Consider the following 20,308-nt stretch of genomic DNA (forward strand, 5'->3'; position numbering starts at 1 on the left):
AAAATAAATTCATCAGCCACACGTTAAACACTAAGATACACCATGGTGTCAAACTTGAAATCGTTATACGAGTAAAAAAAAATAGATACATATACTAAACATACTTATACATAATGTATTGAATTGTGACCAACTGTATACCACGCCGACAGGCATATTGTTTATAAATATGCGTATTACATAAGAAAATGCGCTACAACTCAACACATACTACTATGATGGGGATAATAAAATAATGCTTAGCTTGATATGAAGCGTAAGCTTAAATTTTCATAGATTCACCTTGACGAGACGACGTTATACTGAAGGCCAAGTCAGGTCACATGTAGTTTTGCAACTAAGAGAATTTAAACATTCAGAAATAATAGAATCTTCCCACATTTTTGGCTGTAATTGCTGTAAAGTTTGTTTTAGATTCATTTAAAATATGGAGCTGAAATGATACCTATAAACATGTATTTGCTTCAGAAAACTGCCTTTTTTCCGAAAAACGAGAAAGAATTTTATCAGTTTGTAGTTGTGATCAACGCTACTATTTAAATGTGTCTATTGCCCAGTTTGTGACCCACCCCACGGTTTTTTTTACCTACTTTAAAAAGAAACTTAATTAAAGTAAATAGAAACATTTTCAAAATTTACTGTTTCCAAAAGCTCCTAAAAGCTTTCGAGCACATACCAGTAGATGTAATTACTGTCAGATTTTAAAATCGCTGATTTGTTAATATATGACGTTTTCAAGTAAAATGTACTTTGCGTATAAGTAAGGTTCTTCGCATATGAACAAATTTCCTTATGGGAACCAACAATATGGTACCTTTTATTTGAGAACGTCTTATATATTGATATGGTGCTGTATCTTCGCACAACTAGGTTACAATAACATGACTACCTCATTTTGGCAGTTTGGTTGTTGGCTAAATATTAATAATATCACAAAAAAACCTAAAATATTTCTTGTAATATTCTTCAATATCGAGAAACGCGTACAAAGGTAACGTACAGTGATATAGTATCGAAGACATTGAAGTTCACCAAAAACTTGTCGGTCAACCTGATTGCTGTACAGTCCCCATCAGATGTACCGGCTGCCAAAACTCTCATAAATATCGGAACGCGCCTTTATTGTCGACACGTCAGAGCTTTGGCAGCTCCGATATATCTAATGGCGACTGTACTCGGGATCTAGGTACCTACTGAGTAGAAATAACCGACTGACTAAGAGGTCTGAATAAAGACGGTTTTAATATTAAAGCTGGAACAGCATCTTCTTTAGCCAACAACCACAAATGCAAATGTTTTACAAACCACAACAGAATCCGACTAAACTTGCCTGTTCATTATGTTATTCTTTATTAGATACTAATCAATAAAATAGTATAAACAAATGTCACATACAGAGAAAAAAACAATGCCGCCAGTGCACTGGGCTGGCATCGAACTAACGTCCTATGTGGTGCCATGCTTAATCACTTAACCATTTGAATCATAGCTGTCATAAAAAGGCAACATGTTTACTTATATTCGACTTTTTTAAGTATTTCGAATTTATTTAAGCCGGCAACTTGGTCAAAAGTTCGTGAGTGAGTCTAACATGCCCGAAAATGGGTATCTGTTTGCGTGAGTGACCCACTTCAATAGTATAACAAGTTGAAGCCGAAAGTATTGTAGTTGCTTTGAATGATATCGATATGTTTTTAAATATACGACTTCACGTTAAAGACTTCTTAAGATGACTACTGACATATATGAAACATAAGTAATATTAGTAACAATGACAGTTTCAACATACAACTTTATGTTCAGGTGACATAAAAGCGCCAGCAACTGGCGTTAAAGTATCAATCATTGGGGAGATTTGTAGGTTATTTTAAGTTAATCAAGTATCAAGAGCAATATGGTTGTGTATAGAATACTGATTCAGTTACCGTCGTGTAACGATTAGACCATAAGTCAACGCATTAAGGTTCATTACTGCATTGGGCACTTAGTATTGTTTTTTAACATGATGGTAAAGGGTCTCTTTAAGAATTTATAAATAAAATCTAGCGCTGAATTAGGATCGAATTCATAGACAATATTTGTAAATTGCTTAAGATAATAGACACTATCAAATTAAAACGAAGTCCATTTTATCACGACACTTGTACGATATTCCTGTTTGAAACACCTGTCTCTTTTTAGCAATCATGTGGAAAAAAAAGAGACAAATGCGCTTATCGCTGTTTCGAGTGGCATTCTGGTACATAGTTGTTTCAGTATTACTACGGTATTAGAAGTGGCATCCAAAATGCGAAATAGCAATATAGTTTAAAATAAATGTATTGTCTAGATAAACAATTCAAATTAAACGGTATGGCATTTCCAAGAAAATCCCAATCCATGACAAATTTATGTTTAATGTTTTGTAATGTCTTGAAAATTTTGTTTTGCAGTGAAGGAGGATGAATAAAACAAAATGTCCATTAAAATACTGTTTTAGGTTTCAAAAGCTAGTAAAACCGGTTTAATTGGCGATAAACCGAAAACCTATTTTATTTGAAAGGTAAACGTTATTTTGACTATTTAAAGTAATATTTTGTGACTCATACTTCGTATCCGTTCTCCTTTTTCTTCGGTATATGTTTTTTAGCATTAGAAAGTAGTTAGAAAGATTCTTTCACTTTATTTTACTAAAAAATCATTTCAATTTGCATGATTTTTTTTTAAATTATTTACTTATTTGTTTCCATTTATGCTTGATTTTTAACTTAGCGCTTACTTCTTTCTAATTCTAAAATAGCATATGAAATCAAAGAAATTAAATTTTGATTGCATTTTTTACCTACCAGTGCACTTATTCTGTACAGCATTAAATATATTTAAACGAGTCACTCACGTATAATCAAAAATAGTGAGTGACTCGTTTAAAAATATATTTGAGTTTCACGGAAGTTTATCATTTAATTATGTACTCTACAGAGTGGGGCCTGTAACAAAGGCGAAGAATTGAACTGTAGGCTATTCTCCTTATACTGATCAACATTTGTTCAGTGACTTTTAAAAATTATGAAGTCTTTAAATTTTTAATTTTTCATACAAAATAAATATTAGCTTCAATGTACACCATTATTGTTGTCATTGACGTTGTCTGTCACACTTTAGACTTAACAGAATTCGCAATACATTACCTCTTAGAAAAAACTTTCAAGGGTGATAAAAATCAAAATACGTTATTTTTAAAAGTCGCCGAACAAATGTTGATCAGTATAAGGAGAATAGCCTAGAGTTCAATTCTTCGCCTTTGTTACAGGCCCCACTCTGTATAATTTAGTTAAAATATAATGACAATTGCGAACGTGATTTTGGATAAATAAATCAATTGTATGTAAGGAAACGCCGTTTTTATTTCATCCTTTATTAAATAAATCATTTTTATTTTAGTATTAATTTACAATTCACTACTTACATGGAAAGGCTTTAATTATGATTTCATAAAAATCTGATCGGTTTTGCAAAATAACATGAAACCAAAACATACTTTCTTATTGAAGCATTATATTGATTGCAAATGAATTTGGATACTAATATTTGTAATTTTAATACTTAGCTATTTACACAAAACATAGAAGTAATACAATTGTCTTTATAGCATAGCGCAAGCATCATGCTTAGTTAAAGATGGTTTTCCGGCATACTTTTTAGGGTTCCGTAGTCAACTAGGAACCCTTATAGTTTCGCCATGTCTGTCTGTCCGTCCGTCCGTCCGTCCGTCCGTCCGTCCGTCCTTCCGTCCGTCCGTCCGCGGATAATCTCAGTAACCGTTAGCACTAGAAAGCTGAAATTTGGTACCAATATGTATATCAATCACGCCAACAAAGTGCAAAAATAAAAAATGGAAAAAAAATGTTTTATTAGGGTACCCCCCCTACATGTAAAGTGGGGGCTGATTTTTTTTTTCATTCTAATCCCAACGTGTGATATATCATTGGATAGGTATTTAAAAATGAATAAGGGTTTACTAAGATTGTTTTTTGATAATATTAATATTTTCGGAAATAATCGCTCCTAAAGGAAAAAAAAGTGCGTCCCCCCCCCTCTAACTTTTGAACCATATGTTTAAAAAATATGAAAAAAATCACAAAAGTAGAACTTTATAAAGACTTTCTAGGAAAATTGTTTTGAACTTCATAGGTTTAGTAGTTTTTGAGAAAAATACGGAAAACTACGGAACCCTACACTGAGCGTGGCCCGACACGCTCTTGGCCGGTTTTTTATTTATTCATTTCATTTATTGCAATCATGTACAACACCATTGTCTTTCGAACACTTTATGTCCATCCCGATCCTGACCGAGTTTCAGACACCCCAAAACATATGGACTTGTATCGCTCTAATATTTACATAGTACTGTCACATCTCGGACACTGGCGATCAAATATATGAAAGAGGCGCGTTCCTAGCACACATTCTGAGCTCGTGTAGGTGAACGCGTACTATGTTTGTATGAGGGTGGGTGGGACTGTTCGCGTTTTTGATAGGCGGTAACTGTGAGGTAACCGAGAGGGGACGGGCGGCACTTTCGGCAGGGAGCGGGAGTGGCCATCCTGTACGGTAGTACTCTTTAATATATTGTGGTATCGTCAACCGATTCAGATTTTACTCTTCAAAGATTTTAGCTTTTACGCGGTACGAATATTTAAGTTTCCATCGTATACGGTGTGTAAAGTTGATATTTAAGTAAGTTTCAAACACTCCATAACATTAGGGATAGTGTCGCTCTTATACTTGCACAGCATCCGCAGCAGGTCGAGCTTCTTGTCCATGTTGCGGGAAGACTCGAGCTCGTACAGCGTGCACAGGTTGAGCAGCAGGCGCTCGCTGAGCCCGCGCTCGGGCGCCGAGTGCACGGCGCCCTGCAGCACCGCGATGGCCTCCTGCAGCCGCCCCAGGTACAGCAGGCACACCGACAGGTTGTTGGCCACCTGCAACCCGAGTCGAACCTATCGCGGTGCTGCAGGGCGCCGAGTGCACGGCGCCCTGCAGCACCGCGATGGCCTCCTGCAGCCGCCCCAGGTACAGCAGGCACACCGACAGGTTGTTGGCCACCTGCAACCCGAGTCGAACCTATCGCGGTGCTGCAGGGCGCCGAGTGCACGGCGCCCTGCAGCACCGCGATGGCCTCCTGCAGCCGCCCCAGGTACAGCAGGCACACCGACAGGTTGTTGGCCACCTGCAACCCGAGTCGAACCTATCGCGGTGCTGCAGGGCGCCGAGTGCACGGCGCCCTGCAGCACCGCGATGGCCTCCTGCAGCCGCCCCAGGTACAGCAGGCACACCGACAGGTTGTTGGCCACCTGCAACCCGAGTCGAACCTATCGCGGTGCTGCAGGGCGCCGAGTGCACGGCGCCCTGCAGCACCGCGATGGCCTCCTGCAGCCGCCCCAGGTACAGCAGGCACACCGACAGGTTGTTGGCCACCTGCAACCCGAGTCGAACCTATCGCGGTGCTGCAGGGCGCCGAGTGCACGGCGCCCTGCAGCACCGCGATGGCCTCCTGCAGCCGCCCCAGGTACAGCAGGCACACCGACAGGTTGTTGGCCACCTGCAACCCGAGTCGAACCTATCGCGGTGCTGCAGGGCGCCGAGTGCACGGCGCCCTGCAGCACCGCGATGGCCTCCTGCAGCCGCCCCAGGTACAGCAGGCACACCGACAGGTTGTTGGCCACCTGCAACCCGAGTCGAACCTATCGCGGTGCTGCAGGGCGCCGAGTGCACGGCGCCCTGCAGCACCGCGATGGCCTCCTGCAGCCGCCCCAGGTACAGCAGGCACACCGACAGGTTGTTGGCCACCTGCAACCCGAGTCGAACCTATCGCGGTGCTGCAGGGCGCCGAGTGCACGGCGCCCTGCAGCACCGCGATGGCCTCCTGCAGCCGCCCCAGGTACAGCAGGCACACCGACAGGTTGTTGGCCACCTGCAACCCGAGTCGAACCTATCGCGGTGCTGCAGGGCGCCGAGTGCACGGCGCCCTGCAGCACCGCGATGGCCTCCTGCAGCCGCCCCAGGTACAGCAGGCACACCGACAGGTTGTTGGCCACCTGCAACCCGAGTCGAACCTATCGCGGTGCTGCAGGGCGCCGAGTGCACGGCGCCCTGCAGCACCGCGATGGCCTCCTGCAGCCGCCCCAGGTACAGCAGGCACACCGACAGGTTGTTGGCCACCTGCAACCCGAGTCGAACCTATCGCGGTGCTGCAGGGCGCCGAGTGCACGGCGCCCTGCAGCACCGCGATGGCCTCCTGCAGCCGCCCCAGGTACAGCAGGCACACCGACAGGTTGTTGGCCACCTGCAACCCGAGTCGAACCTATCGCGGTGCTGCAGGGCGCCGAGTGCACGGCGCCCTGCAGCACCGCGATGGCCTCCTGCAGCCGCCCCAGGTACAGCAGGCACACCGACAGGTTGTTGGCCACCTGCAACCCGAGTCGAACCTATCGCGGTGCTGCAGGGCGCCGAGTGCACGGCGCCCTGCAGCACCGCGATGGCCTCCTGCAGCCGCCCCAGGTACAGCAGGCACACCGACAGGTTGTTGGCCACCTGCAACCCGAGTCGAACCTATCGCGGTGCTGCAGGGCGCCGAGTGCACGGCGCCCTGCAGCACCGCGATGGCCTCCTGCAGCCGCCCCAGGTACAGCAGGCACACCGACAGGTTGTTGGCCACCTGCAACCCGAGTCGAACCTATCGCGGTGCTGCAGGGCGCCGAGTGCACGGCGCCCTGCAGCACCGCGATGGCCTCCTGCAGCCGCCCCAGGTACAGCAGGCACACCGACAGGTTGTTGGCCACCTGCAACCCGAGTCGAACCTATCGCGGTGCTGCAGGGCGCCGAGTGCACGGCGCCCTGCAGCACCGCGATGGCCTCCTGCAGCCGCCCCAGGTACAGCAGGCACACCGACAGGTTGTTGGCCACCTGCAACCCGAGTCGAACCTATCGCGGTGCTGCAGGGCGCCGAGTGCACGGCGCCCTGCAGCACCGCGATGGCCTCCTGCAGCCGCCCCAGGTACAGCAGGCACACCGACAGGTTGTTGGCCACCTGCAACCCGAGTCGAACCTATCGATGCCCCGTGACACAGAACTGGGAACGTCGCTGAGCGAAATAGAAGTTGCCATTCGAAGGAACGTCTTCTCCTTTTGACAGAAAATGTAACTGTTGACAGATTTTTGCGGATTAGATAATTTCCTTACTATGTTTTAATTATAATAATGCCAGTAAGTAAAGACACTTTCTAGACTAGACGACCGAAGTTTGACAACGCGGGACTAAAGATATTGCTGTTAAAATTCGATTTAAAAATACGTGAGTGACCCGTTTCAAATTAAATAATTGTAACATTTTCGAGTATCAGGTAATAAATAATCAACTATTAAAATAAAAGTTTGATATACCATGATGTTGGTGGGCTCCTGGTCGTTGGCCTTGATGAAGTTGTCGTAGGCCTCCTTGTAGCGGCCCTGCGCCACCTCGAGCAGGCCGAGGTCCACGTACTCGCGCACGTCGGGCGTAGGGCATCTGAAAATGTATATTGATTGATTTCTTTCAAATTCTGCTATCAAAGTCTTGGTGCCGTGACCGGGATTTTTCACTGTCGGTAATAGAGTTTTCTGTTACGCCATATGGATGACTGCTATAGAATGCCATGAGGCATGAAGTGCATCTCTATCTTTAACTGGCGGAGAGTTTGTAATAATTCGATTGTTGTGCTCACAAATGTTGTCTCAAGTCTCTGGCCTCCTGCAGGTGTCTGGCGGCTGCTCTGCAGTGTCCGCCGAGCAGCCACAGGCGGCACAGCGCGCTCGCCAGCGCTCGCTGCTGCGCCGGACTCGAAGCCCGCTCTTGCAGGCCGGAGATAATCTTACTGGCTAGCCGGTAGTCCTGAAATAAAAATACCAATCATAATCAATAATAATCATTTATCAAACATGTCATGTACATTTAGGAAAAAACTTTCAATAACAGTTTTCTAAACAGCCTACCAGCATAGTACATTTCGTAAAAAAAAAATCCTTTGATCACTAGCTACGGACTTCGGAGGCCGCCATATGTTTGCATGCCACCGACGTATAAACAAAGTACCATCGCTTATTGACGTTAATAGCCTATAAAGTTGTTTACAATTTGGTGCCGTGACCGGGATCATTAATGAATAAACCCTTTTAAAGGCTTCAAATCTACAAAAATGTTCCAAAATGCCCGGTATTTCTTTATTGGGAAAGATACTGATCTTACTTAGCTTAAGATTAGTGATTGTTTCGGAGTTTACAGAAGTAGTAACCTTGAGAGCGATGGCGCAGTTGGCTATGGAGTGTTGCACGCGCGTCTCTCTCCCGCTCCACAGCCGCAGCGACTCGGCGCGGTCCTGCTCGGACGGCAGCGCGGCCGTGCCGTCCTCCGTCTTACCCGCGTTCAGGTTCGACAACATCTGGAATTCAAAATTAATATATTCATTCAAGTTACTGGCCGTTTGTTCCATTGCCACATGAAATAACAAAAGCAGTTTATATGGACAAGTGGGGCCCGCTTAAATATATTTCTTAATTCTGCTATCTTCAATCACATAAGATATAGTATGAGAGAAGATTTTCTCGATTTATTGCTTATGTCCATGGACGGCGATGACCGCTTCCCATCTTTAATATTTTAAGAAACTATAGGTATATAACGAAATTAATCTGGCTATAAGCTAAGATTACTTATGTTTATGTTACGACTGTTTGTTTTGCAATCAATGAAAAAAAAAAGCACTCCTACGAGAAACCATTTAGTATTACCTGCTGCACCACCGCCAGCACCGCGTAGAGTCGCGGGAGAGCCTGGTCGGGCTGCCCCGCGTGCGCCGGCAGCTCCGCCACGAGGAGCCGCAGCGCGAACGGCACCAGCGACCCCGTCCGGTTCTCGTACTGATCCGGGTAGAACTGAAATAAAAACAATATCCTCATATTCCTTGCATCTTGGGATCTTGTCTCGTCTCCGCTTGGCAACAAATTCTAAGAACCGGCGCAACGCAACAAGTTTACATGAAAACGACCGCCTCTGCATGTGACGCTCCAACCTAGAGAGTAAAATCTACTGTAATCATGATGTTTTCGTTCACTGAAAAGCAACTGGCAAATGTAAAATGTTATTTGCCACTTAAATTTCTAAGAGCGAGCCGGACATTCGGATCGAAAGTCTCACTTTCCCGGGCTCGGCCACCTACGAGATAGAAGAATATAAGATAATCACAGTATTTACTCTGCAAATCTGCATGGCATTTGTAAAAAATACAAAGTGTGTTTCTAAGATGCAGTCATTAGAATCGGTGCCGTGACCGGGATTTCCCGTGGTCATCGTTCGGGCACAAACGATAGGTGTTTCAGTAGTCTCACTTCGTAGTACATGTCAGGCTGGCCACAGTCCCCGAAGGCCTCTGCCTCGCGGGCCGCGTGCGCGGCGAGGCGCACGCGCAGCATGGCGCAGAAGCGCGCCAGCCACAGCTGCAGCGAGCGCGCCGAGTGCCGCGCGCCGGGCGGCCGGCCGGCGCGACCCGCGCCTGGGAAGGGAAGTGCATTTATAAGTAAGTACATATGCTGTTTTTTCCCGCACTGGTTAGCAAAGTAGTAAATTTCTTGTCTAGTCGAAAAACTTCAAAGGGTGGTCGTCGTGCGGAGTGGCAATTCGCGACTTGTGTCGATTCAAAACACTTCCTTAGGGTGTTTTATAGTTGCTCGTTTCGAATTTTCTCTTTTCCGCACTCGTATCGAACTGTACTATTGTAACTAAGTAAACTCTTTATTGCACGACCAAAATAAAATACACTACTTATTTATTTATTTAAGCAGAGAAGTTGCTTAACATCAAATCGAAAAGAAAGAAGAAGGAAGTATAAAGGCGAATAAGAGTATACATTAGAAAGCGGCAACATCGTAGTGGCGTCCACTTCTATAACCATGACGATACCACTTTTTGATTTCTACTCTTTTCTGTTAGCCTAGCAAGTCTAGTTTAGCGAGTGAACCATGATCGTAAGTGACCCGGCCCGCCTCGGCAGCGGCACCGTCTTCCGCGTGAGTGACTAGAATGATCATATGTTATGAGACGCGTGAGTGAGCAGTGGCACCTTGTTTGTGCTGAGCCAGCAGCGTGTGCGTGAGGTTGACGGCGGCACGCAGACAGCCGGCGCGGAGCCCCGCGTCGGCACCGTCGTCCGCGTGAGTGTACCTTGTTTGTGCTGAGCCAGCAGCGTGTGCGTGAGGTTGACGGCGGCACGCAGACAGCCGGCGCGGAGCCCCGCGTCGGCACCGTCGTCCGCGTGAGTGTACCTTGTTTGTGCTGAGCCAGCAGCGTGTGCGTGAGGTTGACGGCGGCACGCAGACAGCCGGCGCGGAGCCCCGCGTCGGCACCGTCGTCCGCGTGAGTGTACCTTGTTTGTGCTGAGCCAGCAGCGTGTGCGTGAGGTTGACGGCGGCACGCAGACAGCCGGCGCGGAGCCCCGCGTCGGCACCGTCGTCCGCGTGAGTGTACCTTGTTTGTGCTGAGCCAGCAGCGTGTGCGTGAGGTTGACGGCGGCACGCAGACAGCCGGCGCGGAGCCCCGCGTCGGCACCGTCGTCCGCGTGAGTGTACCTTGTTTGTGCTGAGCCAGCAGCGTGTGCGTGAGGTTGACGGCGGCACGCAGACAGCCGGCGCGGAGCCCCGCGTCGGCACCGTCGTCCGCGTGAGTGTACCTTGTTTGTGCTGAGCCAGCAGCGTGTGCGTGAGGTTGACGGCGGCACGCAGACAGCCGGCGCGGAGCCCCGCGTCGGCACCGTCGTCCGCGTGAGTGTACCTTGTTTGTGCTGAGCCAGCAGCGTGTGCGTGAGGTTGACGGCGGCACGCAGACAGCCAGCACGGAGCAGCTCGCGGAGCCCCGCGTCGGCACCGTCGTCCGCGTGAGTGTACCTTGTTTGTGCTGAGCCAGCAGCGTATGGGTTAGATTGACAGCGGCACGCAGACAGCCAGCACGGAGCAGCTCGTGGAGCCCCCGCGTCTCCGCGGCCCGCGTCAGCGCGCCACATGCCGCCGCGCGCGGCGCCGCCCACGCCGAGGTACTTCACGGCCACCGCGTGCAGCGTGAGTGTACCTTGTTTGTGCTGAGCCAGCAGCGTATGGGTTAGATTGACGGCGGCACGCAGACAGCCAGCACGGAGCAGCTCGCGGAGCCCCGCGTCTCCGCGGCCCGCGTCGGCGCGCCACATGCCGCCGCGCGCGGCGCCGCCCACGCCGAGGTACTTCACGGCCACCGCGTGCAGCGTGAGTGTACCTTGTTTGTGCTGAGCCAGCAGCGTATGGGTTAGATTGACGGCGGCACGCAGACAGCCAGCACGGAGCAGCTCGCGGAGCCCCGCGTCTCCGCGGCCCGCGTCGGCGCGCCACATGCCGCCGCGCGCGGCGCCGCCCACGCCGAGGTACTTCACGGCCACCGCGTGCAGCGTGAGTGTACCTTGTTTGTGCTGAGCCAGCAGCGTATGGGTTAGATTGACGGCGGCACGCAGACAGCCAGCACGGAGCAGCTCGCGGAGCCCCGCGTCTCCGCGGCCCGCGTCGGCGCGCCACATGCCGCCGCGCGCGGCGCCGCCCACGCCGAGGTACTTCACGGCCACCGCGTGCAGCGTGAGTGTACCTTGTTTGTGCTGAGCCAGCAGCGTATGGGTTAGATTGACGGCGGCACGCAGACAGCCAGCACGGAGCAGCTCGCGGAGCCCCGCGTCTCCGCGGCCCGCGTCGGCGCGCCACATGCCGCCGCGCGCGGCGCCGCCCACGCCGAGGTACTTCACGGCCACCGCGTGCAGCGTGAGTGTACCTTGTTTGTGCTGAGCCAGCAGCGTATGGGTTAGATTGACGGCGGCACGCAGACAGCCAGCACGGAGCAGCTCGCGGAGCCCCGCGTCTCCGCGGCCCGCGTCGGCGCGCCACATGCCGCCGCGCGCGGCGCCGCCCACGCCGAGGTACTTCACGGCCACCGCGTGCAGCGTGAGTGTACCTTGTTTGTGCTGAGCCAGCAGCGTATGGGTTAGATTGACGGCGGCACGCAGACAGCCAGCACGGAGCAGCTCGCGGAGCCCCGCGTCTCCGCGGCCCGCGTCGGCGCGCCACATGCCGCCGCGCGCGGCGCCGCCCACGCCGAGGTACTTCACGGCCACCGCGTGCAGCGCGTCCGGCTGCGGACACCATACACCGATTCAAATATGGGAAATTTTACAACCGGAAACATTTTCTGGATATGGCAATATATTAAGGCTCACCAGTTCCTCCTCAAAGATGACTCCGGGCAACGTGAGGGCCTCTCTCTCCGGGAAGAAGGCTCCTTTTGGCGAAGATTGAGCCTGGATACAGTAATTATCGCAATCAATAATTGTGATAAATAAATTACAAAAATAAGACACATACAACATTCAATTTATTTATTCAGTCAAAATTTGGTTGTTTCTCGTTTTTTTTAATGCTAATTGAATAAATAATTTACCTCTTTGAGTGGCATAATATATACATAATTATGTGAGTGTGTTTAGTAAAATGTCCCACTTTGTCGGTTACCATTAAGGCAAGATTTACTTGCATCTTTATATGAATAAACTGACAAAGCGGCTTTATAGTAGTCAACAAAGTGGGACGTTTTACTAAACACACTCACATATAAGCTAAGGGATATAAATTTTTTAGTCCTACCTTGAGTAAGACTTTTTTAGCTTCATCGCTTGGTATCCACGCGTCTCTGCGCCGGTCTGCCTCCTTGTCCACAGGCTGGTCCTAAGCACACAACATCTACTTGTTATGTAAATACATACCTACACCGCATAGTTGTTAATGAGGTTCAGAAAAGGGGACGGACTGAAAATCAGCGTTGCGCCGTCAATTTGTATCAAAATGGCTGCGCAGCATAACATGCTGAGCCCGTTCCTTTTGACATGCATGCTAGTTGTCTATTTTATTTTTTAATATTTTTGTGTAAATGTTCAATTTTTATTTGTGTGTCAATAAATGTTTTCTTATTCTTATTCTTATTCTTATGTAAAGAGTAGTATGTTGCACATTACTCTATGGGCAGGGCCGGATTAAGGGTAGAGCGAGTGGAGCGGCCGCTCTAGGCGCCACATGGGAAGGGGGCGCCAAAATCGAGAATGTGGAAAAATCCATACAAAAAAATTATACGTTGCGTGGGCGCGCACATATCACAAAATGGCGAGAGGAGTCGGGAATGAATCCAGCTATTGAAAATCTAGATTTGTAATTCAGATTAAGTGGAAAGTTGCACCAAATTGCCAACATATACCAACATTCATATGGGTGCTGTTGCTAGGGCGCTGTAAAAGGAGGATTCTATTAGCCCTTGGTGAACCACATTGTTGTGCGGCGAACGACAAAGTTAAGTCGCTATCCAAATGCAAAAACAGGGACCGGCCCGCTATCCCTTATACGGGGTTTTGTATGGGTATTTCGTTAGGCTTAACTTACCCTACCCTTTTGACGCGATACCCTTTCATTTTGCTTTTAAAGCCCTAACGAAAGCGCTTACCTAAAATAGCCCAATACCCTTTCAAAACCCTTATCATCGGCTCAGCCTAACGCCATAAGGGTAAGCCTTATATTGGGTTTTATTTGCTTTCCCTTATAGCATATCGTGCGAGTTTAAATCCTGTACCTCGCTCATAAAGCACACATTACTCCGAACGAAATAACATACGATCGTTACCTACGGCGGCACTGTGTGTGATATTTGCGTGTTTCTGTTTGATGGAAACGGCTGTAGATAAAATAAGGTTCAATTTTCAATACCAAATACTTATAGTTATGATAGGCTCCTTCTTTGCTCAGGTGTAACACAGGCAAACGCTGCTTTTTAGGGTTCCGTAGTCAACTAGGAACCCTTATAGTTTCGCCATGTCTGTCTGTCCGTCCGTCCGTCCGTCCGCGGATAATCTCAGTAACCGTTAGCACTAGAAAGCTGAAATTTGGTCCCAATATGTATATCAATCACGCCAACAGAGTGTAAAAATAAAAAATGGAAAAAAAAATTTATTAGGGTACCCCCTACATGTAAAATGGGGGCTGATAATATTTTTCATTCCAACCCCAACGTGTGATATATTGTTGGATAGGTATTTAAGAATGAATAAAGGGTTTACTAAGATTGCTTTTTGATAATATTAATATTTTCGGAAATAATCGCTCCTAAAGGAAAAAAAGTGCGCCCCCCCCTAACTTTTGAACCACAAGTTTAAAAAATATGAAAAAAATCACAAAAGTAGAACTTTGTAAAGACTTGCTAGGAAAATTGTTTTGAACTTGATAGGTCCAGTAGTTTTTGAGAAACATATGGAAAACTTCGGAACCCTACACTGAGCGTGGCCCGACACGCTCTTGGCCGGTTTTTTTATCGGACTTGTCTTGATGAGTACCCGAAGTCTAGCTGATGCTGAACCCTGGCTGCACCTAGGGGAACTCGGGTTTAGTGTAATACAGGCAAACGCTGTTTTCGTCATCGGACTTGTCTTGATGAGTACTCGAGTGAGCAGTACCCGAAGTCCAGCTGATGCTGAACCCTGGCTGTACCTAGGGGAACTCGGGTTTAGTGTAACACAGGCAAACGCTGGTTTCGTCATCGGACTTGTCTTGATGAGTACTCTAGTGAGCAGTACCCGAAGTCCAGCTGATGCTGAACCCTGGCTGCATCTAGGGGAACTCGGGTTTAGTGTAACACAGGCAAACGCTGTTTTCGTCATCGGACTTGTCTTGATGAGTACTCGAGTGAGCAGTACCCGAATTCCAGCTGATGCTGAACCTTGGCTGCACCTAGGGGAACTCGGGTTTAGTGAAACACAGGCAAACGCTGTTTTCGTCATCGGACTTGTCTTGATGAGTACTCGAGTGAGCAGTACCCGAAGTCCAGCTGATGCTGAACCCTGGCTGCATCTAGGGGAACTCGGGTTTAGTGTAACACAGGCAAACGCTGTTTTCGTCATCGGACTTGTCTTGATGAGTACTCGAGTGAGCAGTACCCGAAGTCCAGCTGATGCTGAACCCTGGCTGCATCTAGGGGAACTCGGGTTTAGTGTAACACAGGCAAACGCTGTTTTCGTCATCGGACTTGTCTTGATGAGTACTCGAGTGAGCAGTACCCAAATTCCAGCTGATGCTGAACCCTGGCTGCACCTATGGGAACTCGGGTTTAGTGTAACACAGGCAAACGCTGTTTTCGTCATCGGACTTGTCTTGATGAGTACTCGAGTGAGCAGTACCCGAAGTCCAGTTGATGCTGAACCCTGGCTGCACCTAGGGGAAATCGGGTTTAGTGTAACACAGGCAAACGCTGTTTTCGTCATCGGACTTGTCTTGATCAGTACTCGAGTGAGCAATACCCAAAGTCCAGCTGATGCAGAACCCTGGCTGCACCTAGGGGAACTCGGGTTTAGTGTAACACAGGCAAACGCTGTTTTCGTCATCGGACTTGTCTTGATGACTACTCGAGTGAGCAATACCCAAAGTCCAGCTGATGCTGAACCCTGGCTGCACCTAGGGGAACTCGGGTTTAGTGTAACACAGGCAAACGCTGTTTTCATCATCGGACTTGTCTTGATGAGTACTCGAGCAAGCAGTACCCAAAGTCCAGCTGTTGCTGAACTCTGGCTGCACCTAGGGGAACTCGGGTTTAGTGTAACACAGGCAAACGCTGTTTTCGTCATCGGACTTGTCTTGATGAGTACTTGAGTGAGCAGTACCCGAAGTGTAGCTGATGCTGAACTCTGTTTGCACCTAGGGGAACTCGGGTTTAGTGTAACACAGGCAAACGCTGTTTTCGTCATTGAACTTGTCTTAATGAGTATTTGGGTGAGCTGTACCCGAGATAGAGCTGATGCTGAAACCTGGCTGTACCTAGGGGAACTCGGGTTTGGTGTAACATAGGCAAACTCTGTTTGCGTCATCGGACTTGTCTTGACAAGGACTTGGGTGCGCAATAGCCAAGACAGCGTTGTAGCTGAGCCCTGGCGGTATCTAGGGCAACTCTGGTTTCGGTGCATTATAATATAGAAATATTTCATGCAATGTCAAGTTAGGCATAAAACATAATATTAACTGAACAAAAATCCTACCAGAAGTGAATATTAACATCAAGTAGTTAGAACAAATTTATTAATTTGCCATACATAAAACACTTTATTTATGTCTAAAAAAATACGTATGTATATCCATTTAAATATCAAAATTAAGTACAGTCGATTTCACTAATAGTAACACAGGGAATAAAGAGAATACTGGAGTTCCAAGCGTCCATAGACTGCGGTAACTATTTACTATCAGACGGGCTGTATGCTTGATTGCCACCAGAAAAGTATTTCTGTTTCAAACGATCTTCATAGAATTCACAACAATCAACAGAAATAGTTTGACAGATTCTATGGTACTACTCAACTCAACCAAGTACCAGTCATAAAGACGAGTCTAAGATATTTCACACGAAACATACTATGAACAGAAAACAGCGTTTATTTATATTGCACCGAACCTGAGTTCCCCTAGGTACCACCAGGTCTCAGCTACAGCAGTGGCTTGGGTACTGCGCACCCAAGTCCTCATAAAGGCAGGGCCTATATAAACGGAAACCGGGTTTGTCTATGTTGCACCAAACCTAAGTTCCCCTAGGTACAGCCAGAGTTCAATATCAGCTTTACCAGTACTCACTCATCAAGACAAGTCCGCTGACAAAAACAGCGTTTACCTATGTAGCACGAAACCCGAGTTCCCCTAGGAATAGCCAGGGTTCAGCATCAGCTCTACCTTGGTTACTGCTCACTCAAGTACCCATCAAGACAAATCCGATGACGAAAACAGCGTTTGCCTATGTTGCACGAAACCCGAGTTCCCCTAAGAATAGCCAGGGTTCAGCATCAGCTCTACCCTGGTTACTGCTCACTCAAGTACTCATCAAAACAAGTCCGATGACGAAAACAGCGCTTGCCTATGTTACACCAAACCCGCGTTCCCCTGGGAAAAGCCAGGGTTCAGCATCAGCTCTACCTTGGTTACTGCTCACTCAAGTACTCATCAAGACAAGTCCGATGACGAAAACAGCGCTTGCCTATGTTGCTCTAAACCCGCGTTCCCCTAGGAATAGCCAGGGTTCAGCATCAGCTCTACCTTGGTTACTGCTCACACAAGTACTCACCAAGACAAGTCCGGTGAAGAAAACAGCGCTTGCCTATGTTACTCCAAACCCGCGTTCCCCTGGGAAAAGCCAGGGTTCAGCATCAGCTCTACCTTGGTTACTGCTCACTCAAGTACTCACCAAGACAAGTCCGGTGAAGAAAACAGCGCTTGCCTATGTTACTCCAAACCCGCGTTCCCCTGGGAAAAGCCAGGGTTCAGCATCAGCTCTACCTTGGTTACTGCTCACTCAAGTACTCATCAATACAAGTCCGATGAAGAAAACAGCGTTTGCCTATGTTGCACGAAACCCGAGTTCCCTTAGGAGTAGCCAGGGTTCAGCATCAGCTCTACCTTGGTTACTGCTCACACAAGTACTCATCAAGACAAGTCCGATGACGAAAACAGCGCTTGCCTATGTTACTCCAAACCCGCGTTCCCCTAGGAATAGTCAGGGTTCAGCATCAGCTCTACCTTGGTTACTCTGCCCTCATAAGGCAATTGGCGGTATCCCAAATAAAATTTTAATGCAAACATATACCTTAAGTTTTCTAAATGACAGTTCCATTTTTAAACGCATTTGATTTTGAGATACCGCTAATTGCTTTATCGGGGCAGTACTGCTCACTCAAGTACTCATCAAAACAAGTCCGATGACGAAAACAGCGCTTGCCTATGTTAAACCAAACCCGCGTTCCCCTGGGAAAAGCCAGGGTTCAGCATCAGCTCTATCTTAGGAACTGCTCACCCAATTAACTCATCAAGGCGAGTTGGATGACGAAAACGGCTTGTTTTTATGTTGGCAATTAACATTTTCAATGTGTAATGTTAATGGTTAATTGTATTGATTTTCGGCCAACACTGTATATTTACATGCATACATACATATTTACATAATTATATTCATACATATATACCTACATACATTCATACATACCTACATACATTCATACGTACGAACGTACATACTGATCTATGGGCGGCGATGATCATTTACCATCAGGCGATCCATCACTTCCTTGTCTCCCAGTTCATTAAAAATAATTTCTAGCCGTGTTCTACTTTTATCCAACGAAAACATGTTTCGTTGCAAAATTAAAAATGGGGCGCATAGTGCGGAGTGGCAACAGCGCATTTTCCTTCCTGTTCTTACAATAGCTTAGATTCATAATCCTGTCTCTTTTACGCAAGGCTCGACTACGCTTTAACAAAAGGGAAAGCCTTATAAATAGCGCTTAAAATAAGGGTAACCCTTATTAAAGGCTTGCAAGCCGTATCGGATAGCGCTAAGCCAATGCACAGGGCTAGCTTTATTGTTTTGCTTAGTTTTTTGTAAGGGCTAGTCAAATGAATGGGCTTGCAGTTCGAAAGGGAGAGTCTCTCGATTGGGTCGTCCTTACGTTAGGGATTCCCAATGAAAGGCTTGTAGCGCGGAAGGGGTTGTCCGGTCCCTGTGCAAAAATATGAGTCTATAGACCCGATAGTCCAAAGCGGAGTTCCTCATAAAGCCAAAGGCGCAAAACGTCTCAGAGAGGCGCAATTTTGTGAGTCACAGCAGGTGAGCGAACTTCAAAGCACTAAGATCACTTAGTGGCAAAATACCGAAACGGCCATCCCGACGGTGACGATCGAGTCCGCATTATATATCGAGTCCCTATTATAAAAGTAATAGCGATGACGAAATATAAGGCTAAAAGTCGGGAACATAGGCGCCCTGTGAAGTCAAAATACCCCAAAATATGTCAAACACCGCAGCTCTGCAGAAGATAAAAGCTTGAAAGTTCGCGGATTCCTCGCTGGCGGGTTGTCTTAATAAATCGAGTCAATAGGTAAAAAAATCGCGCTCGCTTCGCTCGCTCTTACTATTTATATGTTCTCTTTTAGTTACTGACTTGGCCACTATAGTGCTCCATTTTGTTTGTCATTTTATGTACATGATATCCGCGTTCAGCCACACGTAACTGTACTAAATAGGGTGCGACTGCGAAACCTGTTCAACCATTTGTCCCTTTCGTACTCTGTATGACGAAATCCATAAATTCTGTATTGCGTTAATCTTCAAATTACGGTATTACTATGAAAAAAATTTCTCGATTTATTTTACTCCGTAGTGAAGCTTCTTCCCAAGGGCGCCGAAACTCAAACTCGCTCTACCCTGATCGAGTGCACGGGCCGGCGCTGTCTATGGGTATGGACTTTAAATGACAATAATAAAATTATTCATAAAAATTGTTATAACATTTAAACTGTTGTGAAGTAGATATGAATCTAATGTTTTTGACGAAGAGTAATTCCAGCACTTCTTTCTTTAAATCCTGTTACCCTCTGCCGGGGTGTAGGGCTCAAATCATTCTTCTCCATTTACTTCGATCTTAGGCTGTTTCAAATTCAAGCACTATAAATGAAAATAGGTACTGTTTTAACAAAAATGTAAACTAAAACACTGAATATACAATATAAACTGTACCTTAACAGCAAGACCGTCAATTGCCTCAGTCAATATGCTGGGAGTAGCAATTCCACTCATCGCCATTTGTGGCTCCGGCCCTATCGTGTCGAAGAACGTCGAGGGGTCCGGCAGGCTAGTCGCCGGCAGCGCTGTCGTACCGCTCACGGTCGGCACTACGCTACCAAACTTCAGCTCATCGCTCACTTTCAACTGAGAGAAAGAGGCCGTCATATTTGTGGGAAACAGATTAGATGCTGCTGGTTGACTAACTGAAATCAACAAAGCGAGTTTTAAACTCACTGTAGCGTGGATAACATATAGTGATTACGCTTTAAATAACAGTGAAAACAGCCGAAAAGTTACCTTCACTTTCGCCCAGGTAAACGCTTTGTATCATATCAGAGGGTGATGTCCCGATTTCGTCGAAGAACTGGGAGGCGGGAGGCACTTCCGTCTCGCCAAAATACTGGCTTAGTGACGGTTTATTGTCCATTTTCTGATTATTTACTTATCTGCCCTTATCTCAAAAAAATTATCAACATCTGACAGTTTAAGAGTGTTTTTCTTGGAGCGTAGCCTCAAACATGGTTTTTTATGTTCTAAAAAAACACATACAGGGTTATAAAACCACAAACGTCTTTGCTGATAGTGTTACTATTATCAAAA

At 47.1% G+C, this 20,308-nt stretch overlaps 1 protein-coding gene across 2 annotated transcripts; it reads right to left on the reverse strand.

Annotated features, from left to right (window-relative positions):
* Nucleotides 1-4,147: 4,147 nt before the first annotated feature.
* Nucleotides 4,148-20,178, reverse strand: LOC125237675 (trafficking protein particle complex subunit 12). Of its 2 annotated transcripts, none has more exons than XM_048144817.1 (11): nucleotides 20,006-20,178; nucleotides 19,661-19,911; nucleotides 12,721-12,801; nucleotides 12,297-12,377; nucleotides 12,035-12,212; nucleotides 9,403-9,566; nucleotides 8,806-8,949; nucleotides 8,310-8,456; nucleotides 7,743-7,909; nucleotides 7,423-7,546; nucleotides 4,148-4,961 (listed from the first exon to the last, which is right to left on the reverse strand). In XM_048144817.1, the coding sequence occupies exons 1-11, from the start codon at nucleotides 20,133-20,135 to the stop codon at nucleotides 4,713-4,715; spliced, it is 1,716 nt and encodes a 571-aa protein (XP_048000774.1). In that variant the 5' UTR covers nucleotides 20,136-20,178; the 3' UTR covers nucleotides 4,148-4,712. The 2 variants fall into 2 exon arrangements, with proteins under 2 accessions (XP_048000774.1, XP_048000773.1); XM_048144816.1 differs by lacking the exon at nucleotides 4,148-4,961 and adding an exon at nucleotides 6,651-7,069.
* Between the last annotated feature and the right edge of the window lie 130 nt (nucleotides 20,179-20,308).

Source organism: Leguminivora glycinivorella, chromosome 22, assembly GCF_023078275.1.
Source record: "Leguminivora glycinivorella isolate SPB_JAAS2020 chromosome 22, LegGlyc_1.1, whole genome shotgun sequence".
Lineage (NCBI taxonomy): Eukaryota > Metazoa > Arthropoda > Insecta > Lepidoptera > Tortricidae > Leguminivora > Leguminivora glycinivorella.